General features: G+C 40.4%; 1 protein-coding gene across 3 annotated transcripts; it reads right to left on the bottom strand.

Annotated features, from left to right (window-relative positions):
• Positions 1-1,685: 1,685 nt before the first annotated feature.
• Positions 1,686-17,129, bottom strand: tmem229b (transmembrane protein 229B). Of its 3 annotated transcripts, none has more exons than XM_026152780.1 (3): positions 16,988-17,129; positions 16,081-16,224; positions 1,686-5,144 (listed from the first exon to the last, which is right to left on the bottom strand). In XM_026152780.1, the coding sequence occupies exon 3, from the start codon at positions 5,090-5,092 to the stop codon at positions 4,496-4,498; it is 597 nt and encodes a 198-aa protein (XP_026008565.1). In that variant the 5' UTR covers positions 5,093-5,144; positions 16,081-16,224; positions 16,988-17,129; the 3' UTR covers positions 1,686-4,495. The 3 variants fall into 3 exon arrangements, with proteins under 3 accessions (XP_026008565.1, XP_026008564.1, XP_026008563.1); XM_026152779.1 differs by lacking the exon at positions 16,988-17,129 and adding an exon at positions 16,302-16,483; XM_026152778.1 differs by lacking the exon at positions 16,988-17,129 and having other exon boundaries at positions 16,081-16,295.
• Positions 17,130-18,812: the final 1,683 nt, after the last annotated feature.

Here is an 18,812-nt window from a genome sequence, read left to right as displayed (position 1 = left end):
GGGCTCGAACCGGCAACCTTCCGATTACAAGGCGAACTCCCAACTCTTGAGCCACAATCGCCCCTTTAGCATAATATAAACAAGCTAACTTTTTTCCCACTCGATAAAAGTTAACGTGAGTGTTCTCGGTGGTCAGGAACAAATGTAATCGCATGGCAGGATGCTGTAAAAGGACCAAACTTCAGCCAGGAGAACAACTGAGATAATCCATCCACAATACGAGGTTAGTCATTCATATACTGCTGCATGGGCTGGGCTGTAGTTACATCCTAAGGTTTTAAAAACTGAGCTTAAATAAATGATTAGCGGTAATAAAAGCCGAGGGAGGTCAACAGTGATCACTGACTGTTTTAGGAGCTTTTTGAGATTAAATAGAAGAAAATACATAACATTAAACATGTTAACAACACAAAAGCCATATTAAACGACTACTTTAGGCCCGGAAGTAGAATTCGTCACGTCATCACTTAACAATCGGATAGTCTTATTAAAGCATCCCTTTGCTGTCTCTCTATAGCAGGTACAAAACCAAGAAGGTTTTCCACAGAATACTCACCCTTATTCTACAGATTTTGAAGTATCCTGAAAAACTTTACTCATTCCCTGGATGGAAAATATTTCGCAAGATTAAAACTATATAAAAATAAAGACAATGACAGAGAGGAGGAGGGATAGCAGATAGTGAACCAGGAAGTGAAGAGGATTAGTAAGGAGGAAGTAGGGAAGCTATGAAGAGGATGAAAAACGGAAAGGTGGTTGACTCAAATGACATGCCTGTGGAGATATGGAGATTTCTGGGAGAGGGGGCAGTGGGCTTTCTAACCAGACTGTTTAAAAACAATCTTAGAAAGTGAGATAATGTTTGAGAAATAGAGAAATAGTGTACTGGTACAGAGTTTTTAAGAGTGAGATGATGTGCAGAGCTGCAATAACTACAGAGGGATAAAAGTGATGATACCATGAAGCTATGGGAAAGAGTTACTGATGCTGAGGATGTTGACGGTGAAGTATAGAGGTTAGAATAAATTACACTGTCTTTGTGGATCTAGAGAAAGAATGTGATTGTGTCTGCTACAGTTTCAGATGTGACCCTGTGAAAATCTTCCTGAAGGAAAGCACTAGAACATGTAGTGACCTAGAAGTTCTCACTCAGAGCACCAGTTACTCAATCACAGGGAAAGTTGCTCATCCCTTGAGGATATGAGCATTTTTGTAAAGCACGTTTGATGGCCTGCTCTGTGATTTCGCATAAGCAGCAATTAGCTCGATGTAAAGAAGTCAAATGTTCAAACAAAGACTTACACCTGCTTAATCTCAGACTGCAGATGTTTTCCAACGCTGAGGGGGGGTTTAATGTGTGCGCTGTTCCCCCCCAAAAAAACCTTTTATATAAGTTTGTTTTATGTTCAAACTGTATGGATGTAAAACAACTAATTTCATCGTCCTATTTACTTTTAATTCTGGGTCTTTAGCCAAGCAGGAGAAAAGATTTAGTTGTATTACTTTTCAGGAGTAGCCATGACCTGATCCAGAGGGAAATCTCTGCTGTGAGCTACTGTACAGATATTCATTGTACCCCGAGGATGAACCCTGAAGAATCCAGAGTTGTCTTTGAGTGAAATGTGGGTAAATGTATACATTTTGTTGACATAGATCATTAAAAAAAGGTTCCATACAAACAAATATCAAGATCCAATAAATATATTTAATCCCAGCAACTGATAAATCATACATGAACAAAAAACAAAATGATTGATATACAGTACAGTGATTTCACTAAAAACCTGTACATTTCTTTTTTTGTTTGTTTCTTTAAAGCAACTGTTACAGTGCATGGGGGGCTAATAATCAGCAGGTTAAAATCTGAGTTTGACGAGATAATTTTTGCACTTGCACATGCACACTGGAGGTAAAAATACCAGAGTATCAACTTTAACACACTTTACATGCACACACAGAGACAGTGTCTCTGTACAACACCCTATGCACACTCAGCACGCCTTCATTCACATATTGCGGAGAATACACTTGCATTTTCTTGTAATTTCTTCCATTAAAGCAGTAGTACTAATTAGCTGCATACCATATTGTAGTTCATTGGATTTTAAAGAGAAGTTAAACATAGCTGGGGCATAGATTATATTGCTTTTAAGCCTTTTGAGTCACATATGAAATAAACATGTTAAAGTTAGATAAAAATGCCATGGGGTTAAAACCACAACATGTTTTTTGTTTTTTTCACAAGTTTTTCTCTACACATTATAGTTTCCATTGTAGCATAATAAAAGTTGTTTTCAGTGTATCCACCGGGTGGCAGCACTTCATCCCAGCTTAGACAGTGAAGGGAAGCCACTGCATTTCAGTGACGCAACACAGATGAAGGTCACCGTTTTACAGAGTCCATCAGTTTCTAATAACTGCTCAAGTCTAAGTTGATCAAGCACAGTGTGTCTTTCCTGTAGAACATATACTTTTCAGCAATCATATTCTATATGACATGCTATCAGTATATGCTATCAGTCCTCCAGTACATTGAAATCAAAGTGAAGTGTTTTACCTCTTTTACATTTAAACAGTTAGCACCACATAGAAAGAATGCCATCGCTTCCTGCATATGGAGGCAAGTGTATGCACTTCTTGATCCTTCTACGTCTAGAACTACCATTATTCTGTGTGGGTTACCTGCTTTTAAGACATGAATGTTAAAAAGTGTCAGAGTTTTGAGCATTTTAACCTAGTTGCGCTGATAATACGGCTCCACTGATGCACTCTGCCTCACATGGAAACATCCAGCGTAATACCAAAGAGGTCAAATTACACATCATGAATTTATAAAACACATGAGCAACTAATTCCATTTTGGCTGAAAAGTGAGTGTTTCTTCAGTAAATTATTAACAAATTCTGCTGTGAACTTCCTCTCCTTCACTTAAGTCGGCAACAAAAACAACGGGGACAGAAATGGAAACCTAAAGACCAATAATTCGATGACTCTTTGTAAATAAAATAAAAAAGTTTTTTTCTTGGAATTCAATACTTCACCTTCGGTGTCCATCCATGAGATTCTCCATTCACAGGCTTCACTTGTTCAGCAAACATATTCATATGTGTGCACTGTAACTGGACAGGAAGGAGTATTGTGTTCCAGTGAATGACAGTTACATACATACATGAGGCATGTGTGGCCTCGACAACATTAAAGAAAACAAAATGCAGACAGCGAGCCGTGTGCACGTTTTTGAACAGCTGCAAAAAAAAAAAAAAAACACATTACCGAGAAGCTTTGTGCTTTATGCTGATGGTCGTGACTCGTAACCATGACAGCAGAAAGGCGTCCCTGCATTTATTTAGTGCTATCATATAAGCTTGCAGACACACACACCTACAGTCACACACAGTGGCGGAGAAGCTGCCATGCAAGGCCATGACCTGCTCAACGGGAGCAGTTTGGGTATCAACGTCTCACTCAAGGACACTTCATCATGCAGTAAGGAGACAACAGGCAATCAACCCTGATAGCTGGTGGACCAGCTCCACCTTCTGAGCTACTGTCATTAACACACAAGCAGCAGACTGATTGTGGAGACACACAGTATGGCTGCTGAATGAGCTCTGTAAAAAAAATGTCACATTATATTGGAAGACAATTTTTTCATGCATTGTTTTTGTTTTTTGTTTTTTAGGCATTGTGGGTATTCTCTAACTGCAGAGAAACATTCGTCGTGACATAAGCTGACAGATGGCGCATTGCTTCCTGGGTGGACAGTATACTCTTAAGGTGTTGAATACAAGTATTTTATTTTGAAAGTTCAGTCACTGCTAACCACCTCACTCAGGCAAGCACATATATAGTGGTATCATACCAGCAGGCTGTTTCCTGTCACACGCAAAAGCTCCTTATTTTTAGCCGTGAATGACCTTTCAAAATAAAATGCTGGTATACAGCACCTTTATGGATCCTTTTGTAGCTACATTACTACAGTACTTTGAATAATACTAAAGGACAATATGTACATTTTAAAAAAGGACATTTCACAACCAAGCTACTTTTTACTATGATTTCTACACAGCAAGCATTCTGCTTTAATATAGACTGATGTGCCCCTGAAAAACATTAATAATGTATTTGTTCGTGAATTAATTCTTCCACAGGACAATCACACATACTCTTTGCAACAGTAGTTCTTTTACCCAAACACTGTGGGACAGGAGAGAGAGCCCTGATCTCCTTAAGGTCAAGCCCACATGGAAATGGGTGGTGCGTTATGAAATGCAGCAAACACAGCAGCATGTAGTTAACGGTACCCCTGTGTTAACAGTGTGTGATTTGGGCATTTAAAGCCCCAGTTAGGTGTTTGTTGTCTGGCTGTCTGCATACCAGCCCAGTCTGCACAGCTGTGTGTCTTCATCTCACACAGCTGAGGGGTAGGACTGCTTATGAAAAGGAGGGTCGGATTGGGCTGGTTTGGATTGTGTCATTCTATCAATTCCTTGATTCATTCTGCTTTAAGGTAGCCATTAGAATTATTTCCCATCCCTCTGCTCCTCTCTCTCCTTCTCCCACCCCCCACAGTTCCTCCATTCCCTCGGCCACCCCCAGCATCAGATTGATGGTTTGACCAACCATCCTCGGGCCCTTCATGAAAGCGCAGCCTCAGCGTTTTGCGGATGACGAGGCGCTCCACAATGAAGGATGCGCAGAACCAGGGCACCGCGTACTCAGCCGTGATCAGTCCCTTAAAGTTGTAGCGGAACTCAGAGTAGTCCCAAGGGCAGGCGTTGAATTGGCGCAGCAGCAGCCCCGTACCAAACTCCCACAGGTAGGTCCATAAAGTGTAGATGATGCAGCGCAGCAGCACGGGGCAGCGACCGCGCAGCTTTAGGTACATCTGCTCCACAATGAGGATGCAGGTGCCATAGATGAAGAGCGCCCATACACTGGTCACGCCAGGGAACTTCCAGTTGCAGTTGACCACAAACTCCCAGGCTGCAGTAAACATCACCTCACAGAAGTAACCATGGATGGCGTACAGGTACCAGCGTGACAGCGCTGTCAGAGGAACGGGAGCCTCTGGGGTTTCCGATGTCACCATCCTTCCTCCTCTCGCCTTCACACAGACTTTACTGTAGCAAAAAAACAAAGATCTGAAGGAAAAGGAGAGAAAGAAAGAGGCAGAAAGATGACAAGCAGGCAGCAAGACACTGGTCAGGATACATATTAATTCTAACAATTTTCAAGTTGTACTCTTTAGATTCTATTTATAGTTGGCATTCGTTCTGCTATAGTTATTCAATGTATTAACATCCATTTCTCGTTTTTATTGTTAGTGTCTCTTTCCATCATATCAGAGCTGTACTGACTTTTTGATCATGCAAATGTCAAGGTACGCAGGTTTTTGTGTAGGAAGGAGATAAATCAGTCGACCGGAGCAGCGGAACTATTGAGGAGTGGAGATTTGGATATTAATTAAAACAAGAGCGAAATGTGAAAGTGCAAAATGTTCAGGACAGAAACAGCTGCATAAAACTGATAACACAACTTCAGCTCTGCACAGACAGCATGCTAACACAAAGGTAGCAAAGAAGCATGCAGACTCTGGTCCAGCATCCAGAGCCTGTTCTTCAGTTGGTAACAAGGCAGCGATATCAGGCGTGTGACCTTCATTTCTATCTGCACATATTTTGAAAGTAGAATCGCTTTGAAAACTCTTTAGGCTTGTTTTCAAATTTGCTTTGTTTTTGTCCGTTTTGCGTTTATATTTAAAAACTAAAAAAGATCTTGTGTGTCCTCTTTAGGATAGAGATGTAATGGTGTGTGGGGCTGTAGCCTCAGGTTTATGTTGCTAACTGATAATTATGTGATAATGTATTTCAAGTAATATAATAATCAGTGTAACACATTATTTTCTCCGGCAAGTAATTACATAGTAATTACAGTAATTTGTAATATACTACAGGGTTTCTTTTTAGTGAAACTCCAACCCTGGGTGTGTTGAAAACTATTCACACATGTGTCTCCTGTACTGTTTGACTTTCTACATTCACACCTATTTTTCATTGCAACTTGACCACAGTGTGGAGGTAAGACAGCAGGGATTATATTGTTTTCCAGTTTCCTTTTCATTTGTTTATGAACTTGTCTGCACTCTTTATGAGTTTGGCCCCCAAAGAAACTCTATCAGTATCTTACTGGAGAGTCTGAAAACAACATACAACAACAAACATACATTACTTTTCCTGATTTTAAATATTACAGTTCCTGCCAACTTCTGAAGTAGTGATGACACAAGTGTAAGCTGTCTGGGGTCTACAGCTATTTGCTGTTATCTTTATTAACAACAGTTTGCCAGGACTGTAATCTTGGATTACAACTTTAATTGTAAATGGTACCAAGCCATAGTTCAATTAAGGACAAGGTGATGAAATAGTGTACTGACATCAGGAAGATTAAATTAGAGACTAGAGGGCTGCAGAGCACTTAAACTCTACGCCCTTCCCTCAGCTGATGCTATTTACTGAGTGACTGCGGGTGTTTCTTATGTAAGGTATAGCTTCATCATCTGACTACCTACATCATGTGCTCTTTTTCTAAATCCTGCAGCTTGACACACACACACAGGCTTTGGTATCAGGTATCAGAAGGCCCACGCAGGGCTAGATCCTTCCTCTATTTAAACACTGCACGTCCAATAAAAAAACACACAAAAGGAAAACAGCTCCATACTGGCAGGTTCAAGGACTACATAGTTTATAAGACCACTGTGTGTATATATCATCTGCTATACAATGTTTCCAGAGGAAACTGTGTCATAGTGGCAGTTATTATACAATAGCTCATAACCGGTCTGTTAAATACAAGCTCTGACAGAGGTTAGGAGTACAAAAGCTGGTTTGAAGAACAAAAGCTGATTTTTTGGGGCTATTTATTCCTTCAAAGGTTTGCTGGGGCCCAGAGTGAGTCCCTGGGGATTAACACATTTCTCCCAAACAAGAAACAAGGGTTTCATGTGAGGAACTGGGCCACAGCGATGGACCAACTGACCTCCCTAAACCCTTTATACCATCTTTTTGTGGCTCCCTGGGAAATACTCTCCTTCTCATCCCTTCCAGCATGACTGGGTCAGCCAATAGTTGTCAAATATTGTGAGCACAAGCTTTAGCCTTTTGCAAGAACTGGTTCCCGTTAAAGGGTTTACTGCATCAGAACAGCTCCTTGTGACCTTTATGAAAATAATCAAGTAAATTTCCCTTTAGCGCCTGAAAGATAAGGACATTAATGAAATCTTAGCACTTATCCTTAAAGTGGAAAAAACACTGAAGATTCAACACATTCTCACGTTCAGGGTTCTGAAATGACACTGACCTATCGAACATGTAGCGAGTGAATGGTGCTGATGGGTATATGTTATTTGGATGGAGCCAGGCTAGCAGGTTCCACTTCTTTCCACTCTTTGTGCTGAGTATGCTGACTTGATTCAAGCTTAAGCCGTATAGCGGGGTGGGCAACTCCAGGCCTCGAGGGCTGGTGTCCTGCAGGTTTTAGATGTGTCCTTGATCCAACACAGCTGATTCAAACGGCTAAATGACCTCCTCATCATGTCCTGAAGTTCTCTAGAGGCCTGGTAAGGAACTGATCATGTGATTCAGATGTGCTGACCCAAGGTGATATCTAAAACCTGCAGTACACCGGCACTCGAGGCCTGGAGTTGCCCACCTCTGCCATATAGTCTGTGATCAGACATGAGTCGAATGGATCTTCTAATCTCACTCTCGACGTGATAGTGACTTTACCAAAATGTTAAATGTAAAGTGCTATGTTGCACTGTATTCACAGACTATGTGTGCAGGATTAGAGATGACCACTTGGTCTGAAAAAATGCACCATTGCCCAAGTGCACAAACTTGCATTATTTTTAATAACCAGCAGGGGGCAATACCTGCAGATGAAGCCTATGATAATAGGCTTCCTAATGCTATATTGACTTACTTTCTCAGTAGAGCAGACAGGGGTAAGGTGAGAGCAAGATGAGTATGCCTCCTATCTGTCTCCTTCCAAGAGAAACGAGACAGATAGTCCATGGCACCACCTATACCTGACACTTGACCCAGTTTACTTTCCATGTAATTTACAGCTTTTCCTTCTAAAACACTTCAAAACAAAAGTCATCCTTCAGGAGTGGGTTAAATACCTGTATACATACAGTGGTTAGCTTAATGCATTTTATTCATAGCATCACGTAGTGTAATCAGGCACTCATGAACCTATATCCAAAAAGGATTTAAAATCAATTCTGCGTGAGATGACCAAATCACAAAAGTATTGCATACTGTATATATATATCCCACTGTGGCCAAAGCACATGCCCATGTTTTCTCTGTATTATTGTTGGGTCTTTAAACTAAAATGTCACACGCCTTGTTGCGATTTGGTGCTATATAAATAAAACTGAATTAAATTGAAATGAATTATTCTACTGTCAAGAGGATGAGGGAACATTCAGTAAAGATGCTGTTATTAAGAAACCTTGACTTTCTGGTCTGAATATATTAGAACTTATAAAAAAATATGATAGCACTAATCTTTACCACTGGTGACTGGTTTTTATTGGATTTAAGATTTGTGGCCACTGCTGATACCTTTAAAAAGAAGCTTAAGACCCACTTTTGCAGGCTTGCTTTTATTTAGTTTGATCTATTTATGCCATTTATACCACACATGGGGGAACCTGGATACTAAGGTTTATTGATGAATGCGGGTATAAGTAGCAGGATGAATTCTGTGTGTACAGGAATATACACTCTGCTCAGATTTAGCCAAATGCTGCAAAACTGATCAGACTGTGCTTCACTGGGCAAATAAATAATGACTCAAAGCAAAGTGCAAAAAGCAACATAAGTTTGCAACTTGTCCATTGGCTCTGGGCTTCAGGCAGGCATTGGCTGTGAAAGATTTGCATCCAAATTGAATCTTATTGAAGCTTCTGAAAATGAGGCACTATGCATGAAGATGGATGTAAATCTTTATACTTTTGTTAAAGCTCTTGAATAAAAGCTGAGATCATATTTTTATAGAATGTATGTAGAGGAAAATTTTTTACAAATGTGACATAAACACATGGACCTAAATGTAAATCGTGGTCCTATTTAAAATAAAATTCGCAGAATTTCTTTGAGATATTTTTACTTTCTCACTGAAAAGTCAGCATAATAAGACCACATCCTCAGTTTCTCAGTTGATCCCCCTCCCACTTATGGTAGAGGGGGAAATAAAGAACAAGGCTGTGGTGATGGTCAAAATGTTGAACTGAAAATGGCCTTAAAAGAGTTCACAAACTAATAAGCTTCCCATTCTCACTCGAGTATCACATGCCTTAATTCTATTCCCACACTTTCTTCTTTCAGTTCAGTTCCCCCTTCTCTCTTTTTTTTTTTTTGCTTCACTGACAGCAGTCTCATGCCCACTAAGCCGCTAATGACGAAAAATATGTGAGACGACATTCAGCCGTCTAACCCTGGACTTTGTGCCAAAGGGCCTGTAGATATATTCGGGGGTGAAAGAAAAGGCTTAAAATGATTAGTAGAGTAGTGCAGCAAACATGACTTGCTCTTAGCTTTATATAAAAAGAAATCATTTTCATTGAAAGTACTGAAAATATGTGGGTTGTTTCTTTCTCTTCAGTAGGTTCCTGTCTCTTGGAAATATATAACAGGGACGTTAATATTATCAGACTCGCTGAAATATTCAGCCGCTCAACCCGTTCTTTACACTACATTTTAGAGAGTTATCACAAAGATAAGATTACAATGGAAATTCTCTGATTGTTTACTGTGCAATACTTGCTTATGCAGTTTCGTAATAGTGCAATCCTTTTTCTTTGTTTTTTGTACCATATTGTGATGAACGTGGGGAACATCCTCATCCACCTTCACTACCTCTGCTCCATGTAGCCTCACTGTTACACCTGCCTACCGCTAATTCACACACAGCTTCTACTGAGCTTGATTTCTCACACTTGCACATACTTCTCTGCCACTCCTGACTTCCTCATGCAGTACCACAGTTTCTCTCTTGACATCCTATCTTATGCGTTCTCTAGGAAGCATATGATGGCGCCCTCTCACCAGTGTGTCATTTGGCACACCATGACAAAGAATACCCAGGACTTTTGAGTAGCTATAATGATATATCAGATGAGAATGGGACAACATTCCCTCCCAGACATCCTACAACTGGTCTCTTCAGTTCGCAGATGATTATGTTGAAACAAGAAAGAAACATGAGATGTTACACAGATATGGCCTAACCTTTGTGAGACATGTTGCTGTCATCAAATTCAAAATGAGCTAGTATTTTTTTTTTTCCTCAAAAGCTTTTCTGGAATTGAAAACATTAAACTATGACATGAAAAAAAAACTTATTTGGTTCAATCTTTTGTTACTTTGTTCATTTGAATCAATTTTAAATTTGGTGTCTGGTATCCCTAAAATCGCAGGGAGGTTGTTTTATTATACGTTGAATGTTAACACTGGACACCACAGACATTGCTACCTGACCTTTTTGCTCCACTTTTGCTTTTTAAGGCAAACAGTGGGGGGGCTGATGGGAAATCGGGGGAGAGTTACTGGTGATGACACATACAAAGCTCCCTTGCTGGTTGATGTGATTACATTGTCAGCATCTTAAAAGCTGACAGGACACCTCTGCTCCCTCCTTTAAATGTGTGTGCGTGTAGGAATATCTATTGACTTGTTGCCTCAGCATGACACAGTTCACACACTGGGTGCTATTTGATTCTGCTGCTGTTGCAGTCGTTGTAGGATATCGCCCACCAACCCGCAACCCCAACGGTTCTCTCATCGGGCCAAAGTATTGACCAGCAGGACTCTTTCCAGCTCCTGCTGCTGGGACCCGCATCGCCGTTGCACTCTATTGAGCCCCGCGACGGGACATCACAGTCTGATGGTGATCAGAATGGCAGATGTGATGGAGCTGCCTGCTTTGTAAACCTCAGTATGACCATGGGGAGACACAACACAGGCAGGGTGCTCTCTGAACTGAAAGAGGGGGAAGTGTAACCAAGGATTAAGAGGGGTTTGCCTGAGGACACGAGGGTAAACACCAGCCATGTGTGAGCTTTTAAATGAAAAAAAGCTGAGGGTCTGGTTGAAAACAAGGGTGTCAAGTCTCTGAGATGCATCTCTTGACAGCAGTGAAAAAACAGAAGAACGGCACAAATAAAACACACCAAATGAGAATTCAGCCAAAGTCAATTTGAAAAAGAAAAGATACACACAGATACCTTTACATTGCTAACAGTATGCTGACAGCTGTGAACTCTGACACCATATCAGAAACACACCACGTTGCAGCACAGGATAATCCCTTCATGCACTATATATCTCCCCGTGGCACGGATCCCAGGCCTATGCAGACTTTTAGAAGGTCACTTTTTGAAGGCTGCAGTGGAGTGTATAGAAACCAGCAATATCCATTGTAGCTAAGCGTCAGTCACCAAGGTGACCTAACCACTGCTTCATCTCCACTGATGGAAACAGCACTGCAGGCGACATGCCCTTGATGTAATCAACTTGAAAATACTGACGCTTTAAAGCAAATGTATTTATGTTTTGTGCCTTCTTCTGCTGAAATACACCAGTCAGAATTGCAATGAGCACACATTATTAGCCACTGGTGCTAAAAATCCAAACAAGTTCCAGCTTCTTAAGTGAGATTTTCTAAATGATTATTAGCCCGTTAATTCCCCAAGAGTGTACAGAATGCTGCTAGTTCTATGACTGGGAATCTGTAGGACTGCTGTCCCTTCCTTGATCACCATTAGCTGATCCTGGTCAATACTGCTTTTTTAGAAGCACAATGAGCAAGCGGCAAGAAGTGTGTGTTTAACAGGGCCTACGTAAAAATGTCCGATAAGAGTTAGGGGTGAAAGAAGGGGGATGGGAAAACCTACTGAGGTATTGCAAAATAAACTGATCCCAAATGATTCCAGAAGGCAGGTCGATTACCCCTGAAACAACAAACTGTCACTCTCCTAAATATCACATCTACCTTTTCTGTAAGATGAAGCAAATAAAAGTTCCAAAACACGCTCAACAAGCCACATCTATGTGGACTGATCTATTTACAGCTGATACCAGTGCCTGCACTTAAAAGGCAGTGTATAAAACCTGGCATCAGTAAGACAAGTGCAGCCTCATCTGGAGCATCTTCAACAACTGTTGCTGCTAATGGTGAAAACCACAAACTTGTTTCACCACTTGAGGCAAAAAAGTACAAACAGGCTGCAGAGGAGATATTAACAGCTGGTGATGTAAAAATATGACTGATATATATTATATCATGATATATATTATATATATTGATATATATATATTGATATAATATATATATATATTGATATAATATATATTTATATATTGATATAATATAATTGACATGATTATATATATATATATATATATCATGATATATATTATAAACATATTATTTATTACATATTACATAACATATTATTTATATGTTTATATATAAACAAATAATAAACAAATAATATATAAACATATTATTTATATGTTTATATAAACATATTGTTTATAAATATTAGAAACAAATGAAAACAGATGGAATTACGAGACAATGATACCTCGATGCTAAAGACAAAGACACACTTCTCCCTCCTTCCTTCACAGCATCCCCCTAATTCCAGAGATTCCCCGGGGGCACGTAAAGTATCCGAGCTGCTGATAGAGCGGGAGAGACGCCACGAGGACTAAAAGCCTGGACACAGCAGTGCCAACAGAGGCTCATATAACTTTATAGTAGGCATTCTTTCTATATCTGCAAGGTGAAAGCCTGAACAAAACAAACAGAGCGGTGGGGGAGGAGTGCACTCAATAAACCGAGTGGTATGAACGCTGAAGGGTTCATTCTCACTGATAGAAACAAATATACCTGATTACCTCTCAATGACCTGATGAAGACTGCAATGAAGATTTTATTACACAAATCAGCTATTACTCAGATTTGTTGATAGAAAACTTTTTTTAAAGAAGAAAAGGTGTTTTTTTCTATATAAGGATGTTTGGTTGCTGCAGTGTTTAGATATGTCTCCAGGGTCGCCTCTTTAAGTTATAGTTCCTGAAATTCATTAAATTGACAGTTACATTCTCGATTATATAAGCTTACAGTTATTCTGAATGGCCACACATAAAACGGGAACACAGAGCGCAGACTCTCCTGTAAAAGCACTTGCAGTGTTTCATTCAGTTGTACTCCTGGAAAGTGACAGAAATAGCTGAGGAGCGTCATGAATGAAACAGGAGAGCCTGACAAGAGGAGTGACTTCAACTCTTTACTGCTTTCTCAGCTCATGCGGTGACGTGGGATTTCCAAAGTTATCTGGCAATCAACGCGCAGTGCAGAGGAAGCGTACTCTGTGCTGCTGGTAGGAATAACATTACGGAGAATGATGTCTAAAGATAAGTGTGTTCGGGTATCCCGGAGGATGGAAATGCACTGGGTTGTTTTCTGTATAGTTAAACTGCATGTCCTTCTGTCATTCTTCTTCTCTGCCAGCTTATATGTCAGTTTATCATCGTTCCTTATTACCCAATAAATATCTTAAGAATTACCCTTCACAATCCCCAAAATACTCTCATATTGTTTTCACAACCTTCCTCCAATCACACTCATTCCAGCTCTTGAGCTTTTTGCAATTTAGTAAGAGGCCCTGAGATATTGGAGCTAAGCCCTCTATCCAGGGTAGCATAGGGGTCATGGACCATAGATTAGAAATCGTGGAGCAGCTGTAAAGAAAGCAGGAGATTTACTGACATGGTCATCATGCTGCAATGGAGAGTAATGTCTATAATGGAGGGGTGCAGGCGCATGTTAATCTTCTATCAGACAGCTTCGTAATCAATCTTTGACAGCGCATAATTGAGATTGGTCTCGGTGCACAGGTTTTAGAAGGGAAGAGATCTTTGAAAAACAAAAGAAGCTGAGTGCTGGACTGGCACCTGCTCTGATCAGAGTTTAATACTTGAGTTTTTTTAAAACCTTAAACTCCGTAAATCAAGATGTATCCAATAATGATAAACATGACACTAATGTGCTTAGTCCAGAACACAAAGACAACTTAATGGAAACGCACGTTTTTCACCAGCATATACCAAAGTGCATAAGTGCAAATATAGAATGAACCCATGCCTTGCTCCTCTTTTGTGCATGTATTATAGATGCCTCTACGTGGATGTAATTTGCGATCAATATCTTCAGTTCTCTTGCTCAGTGGTGGTTCTTTTTAACTAATTGAAGAGTTTTAACGCAACCCTAAAAATATAAACTTACACTTAGCGGCCACATCATTAGGTATATCTGTTCAACCGTTCGTAAACACAAATATCCAATCAGCCATCACATGACAGCAATAATGGAAGTAGACATGGTCAAGATGATCTTTTGAAGTTCAAAGTGAGTATCAGAATGGTTGTTGATGCCAGTATTTCAGAAACTGTTCATCTATTTTTCTGCGCAACCATCTCTGGGGTTTACAGTGACAGTTGTATGAAAAAGAGAAAATGTCCAGTGAACAGCAGTTCTCAAATAACCCCTGTAGCAGAAGACCACCCCAGCGGCCACTTTGGCCAGCTAAGAACATTAAACGAAGGCTAAAGTTTGCACAGGCTCACCAAAACTGGACAACAGAAGGCTGGAAACTGCTGCCTGGTCTGATGAGTGTTCATTTCTGCTAAGACATTTACATGGTAGGCTCAGGATTCACGGAAACAACACGAAAGCATGGATCCATCCTGCTTCGTGGATGACCAGTGGAAAAAATATAAAGTGAAACTAGGTTAAATGAACTTTACTGAGTGGTGAAAATGACAACAACAACAAAAACACTGACACTGCTGTGCTGGTGTTGACTGAAATTCACTTTTTTTATTGTCTTTAAAAAATGTGGGGCTGTGACGTTTCCTTCACGCGTCTTAAAAAGCCTGATAACTCAAGAGGTTAGCAATTCATATATGTGTATGAAAACAGGTAACAGGTCCATTTGTACAGCTACGTTAATTTAGATGCCCACACGCTGATAAATGCAGTTTTTTCAAGCATTTGCATTTATATTAACGGGTCATTCGGGGAATCCTCACTGTGAAATCTAGTGAATGGCTTATAAATAGGTCCAAAATGTCAATAGAGTCAGTGTAAAAGGCTGAGGCGGGATATAGGCTACAGAGGCTGCAGCAGCAGGGATTATCTCACCCCAAATGATAGTGAACTGCAGGCCTTACATGGAATAAATCAATGAGGGATTTTGAAAATCCAAACCCCATATGGCACCGTGTTTCTGTAAAAACACATCCTACAGTGTGACCATGATCCAGAAGAGAAGTCATGACAGAAAAGAATCGCTTGTCTACTTGTAATTAGATGTCCAAAGTCATCTTATCCTGTCCCTGGAAAACTACGGGCCACTGCGCAGGCCCGGCTGCCGAGACTCCGCTGCAGCATCACGCCTCCTTCCTACTGAGCAGTGCGGTATGGTTATCCTTGACAAATAATAATTAAAAAGGCCAGATTCAAAACAGAGAGGGTTTGAAAACACTTGCTTTCCTCTGACAAAGCCTCCGCGTAATGAAAAAGACACACTTATACGCGCAGGCTGCTTTTATAATGCGCTCGTGTACGCTTACATATCCTTATTTTAACAGGTGCAACAGCCTAACTGTGCACAAAACATGTTAAGTGATGACCGGTTCGACCAGTTTTGACACAGGATGTCCAGCTGTTTTTTCCAGCCTCGGTGTACTAAATTTGCGGCACGGTTAACAGAAACGCGGCTGCACAACTATCAACTTGCAAGGAAACACTCATTAGTAACAAGCGGGTGAAATTCCCACGGTTGGATACATTACAAAAACCTGCAAAATAATAACTAGGGAGCCTCACGAATACTTGTTTTGATCATGGCTATTTCTACTAAATCCTAACATGTTGGCTACATGTCGCTGAGCTCCAGCACACCGACGTGAATCATCGTCTGTGCATTTCGTTTACCTTTCGGCTGAGCTCTGCGGTGTCCCTCAGCACACAAGCCGGACGATCAAATGCATCTCCCCCGGAGAGATTGTCCTGGTTGACTCGGTGTCCGCTTCCTGCCGCTCATCTGCTGTCCCCGGCTTCTCCTCCACGGTGTCTCTACTGTCCGATGAAAATTGACACATTTTACTTCACTGCAGCAGCAGCGGCACCAGCAGCACATGCTCAGACAGACTCACGCAGTTCTTGCATCTTTTGGTTAACCGTTTCTGCACCGGAGCTCAGCGTGTGCGTGGCTTCAGGTTGTTTATTATTGGGCTGGAAGTCAGGTGGAAGCCCTCTCATTCAGGTAATGTAGTGTGAAGTCACAGGACGGAAGAAAACCATACACACACGCCCAGTTGGACAATGAATGGCCTACTTTAACAATTTAACTGTGTTAACCTATATGTAAACAACACAGGTAAAGACTTTTATGAAGGAATAGTTCTGCAAACACTGACTTGGAATAATAGATCGACATTTCCGAGGTTTAGTCCTGACTTTCACTGAAGTTGGATTAAAAGTTTTAAATGCAGTTTTGTTCTTGATATCCATACCCTGGCAAAATACTTGAAGAGTCACGCTTTTATGCTTGCCCACCATTTTCAAATCCTACATTATAGCAGGTCTCACTATTATCTTATAAAAACCTTCCATTTCACTGTTGCTGCTATCTGTCTGTCACAAATTAGGCTTGACAGTAGTCTCCACCCTGTCTGCACTCACTTCTACACCTCTCTTCTGCATCCTCCATTGCTTATTTAAACCCAGTTATTTAAACTCATCTACCTTCACCGCCTCCTTCATTGTCTCCTTCTCATTCACACACATATATTCTGTCTTGCTTCTACTTCTACTTTTTCCACTTTTCTCTAGAGCATACCTCCACCTCTCCAGGATTTCCTCCAGCTGCTTCCTATTCTCAATACAGATGACAAAGTCATCTGCAAACACCATAGTCCACAGAGACTCCTGCTTTCCCTCCATTTGTCCATCATCACTGCAAACTGGAACCGAAGCAGATATTTGATGTAAACCCCACCTTGAACCCACTGAACTGTCTTGCTGTCCTCATACGTGTCCTGCACCACCCTCACATACTTCTTCTCTGTCACTCTGGACTTCCTCATGCAATATCACAGTTCCTGTCTTGGCCCCCTATCATATGCTTTATCTAGATCCACAAAATGCACACTGATTCTGACCTTTTCTCTACTTCTCCATCAACACTCTTAATGCAAACATTGCATTAAAGGTTGCAAATTGTACTTCTTATGCCCTCTTGTCCTGCTAGATCTCAGTGCATTGCTCAGTAGCATTTACCATAATATTTCATTGCACATGAAATATTATGGTGCAGTATAGTGCAGTATCTTTAATGTTGTAGGAATTAAAGATACTGCACTACCCTTTGAATCTTAATTATCTAATAGACTCCAATTTGTTCATGTAAATGGAAAGTCCTCATTACACACTAATGTTAATTATGGAGTGCCACAGGGTTCTGTGCGAGGACCAATTCTGTTTACATTATGCCTGCTTCCCATACCATGCATTTTCATTCCTATGCAGATGATACACAGCTCTATCTATCAATGAAGCCTGATAACGTACGCAAATTAGTTAAACTGCAGAAATGTCTTGAAGACATAAAGACCTGGATGACCTTAGTGAAAAGACTTTTTTCCCATTTTAGACCAGAATCTGTTATTCAGTGTCCATATTAAACAAATATGTAAAACTGCTTTTTTGCATTTGCGCAAAATCTTTAAAGATTAAAAACATCCTGTCTCAGAGTGATGCTAAAAAACTAGTTCATGAATTTATTATTTATAGGACTATTGTAATTTATTACTAGTGGGCTGTCCCAAAAACTACCCGAAAAGCATTCAGCTGGTCCAGAATGCTAAAAAAGGGGGCTAAAAAGAGAGAATATTTCTCCCGTATTGGCTTCCTGTTGAATCTAGAATCAAATATAAAGTCCTTATTTGATTAATCAGGCCCATCTTATCTTAGAGACCTCATAGAGAACTTTGCTCTCAGACTGCTGGCTTACTTGTGGTTCCTAGGATATTTTAAAGTGGAATGGGAGGCAGAGCCTTCAGCTTTCAGGTCTCTCTTCACAGTTTGGATTTGGGGAACAGAACACCTCTCTACTTCAAAGATTAGGCTTAAAACCTTCCCTTTTTTAAAAAAACATATCCCTTAATTATGCTGTAATAGTCCTAGACTGCTGTGGTTCCCTATGAGTGTTTCTTCTTTAACCCTTTTCAGTCACTATGTGTTTATAGATCACTCCGCATTTCATTTAGTTAATTAGTTATTATGAAGTGCTTGACATGACTGTTGTTATGATTTAGCTCTATATAAACAAAACTGAATTCGATTGAATTATTACAGCTCACCCTTGTTCTTCACACTCAGTACAAGTACAAATGTTCTCCATTACATTCTCTTAATCTCCAGGATGGTGTAAAACAATCTTGTCGATCCCTGTCCTCTCTTCTAAACATCTCCATACCATCACAGGTATGTCATCCAGACCTACCACCTTTCCACTCTTCAAAACTAATCCTCTGCACTTTCTGATTTACTCAATGTCCTCCATCCATTCTCCTCTCTCTCATTTTCTTCATTCGTGAACTTCTAAAAGTATTCCTTGCATCTTCTCAACACACTCTCTTCACTTGTTAGCACATTTCGATCTC

This window comes from Astatotilapia calliptera, chromosome 19 (assembly GCF_900246225.1).
Source record: "Astatotilapia calliptera chromosome 19, fAstCal1.2, whole genome shotgun sequence".
Classification (NCBI taxonomy): domain Eukaryota; kingdom Metazoa; phylum Chordata; class Actinopteri; order Cichliformes; family Cichlidae; genus Astatotilapia; species Astatotilapia calliptera.
Note: the sequence above shows the minus strand (reverse complement) of the source record. Positions and strands in the feature narration are given on the sequence as shown.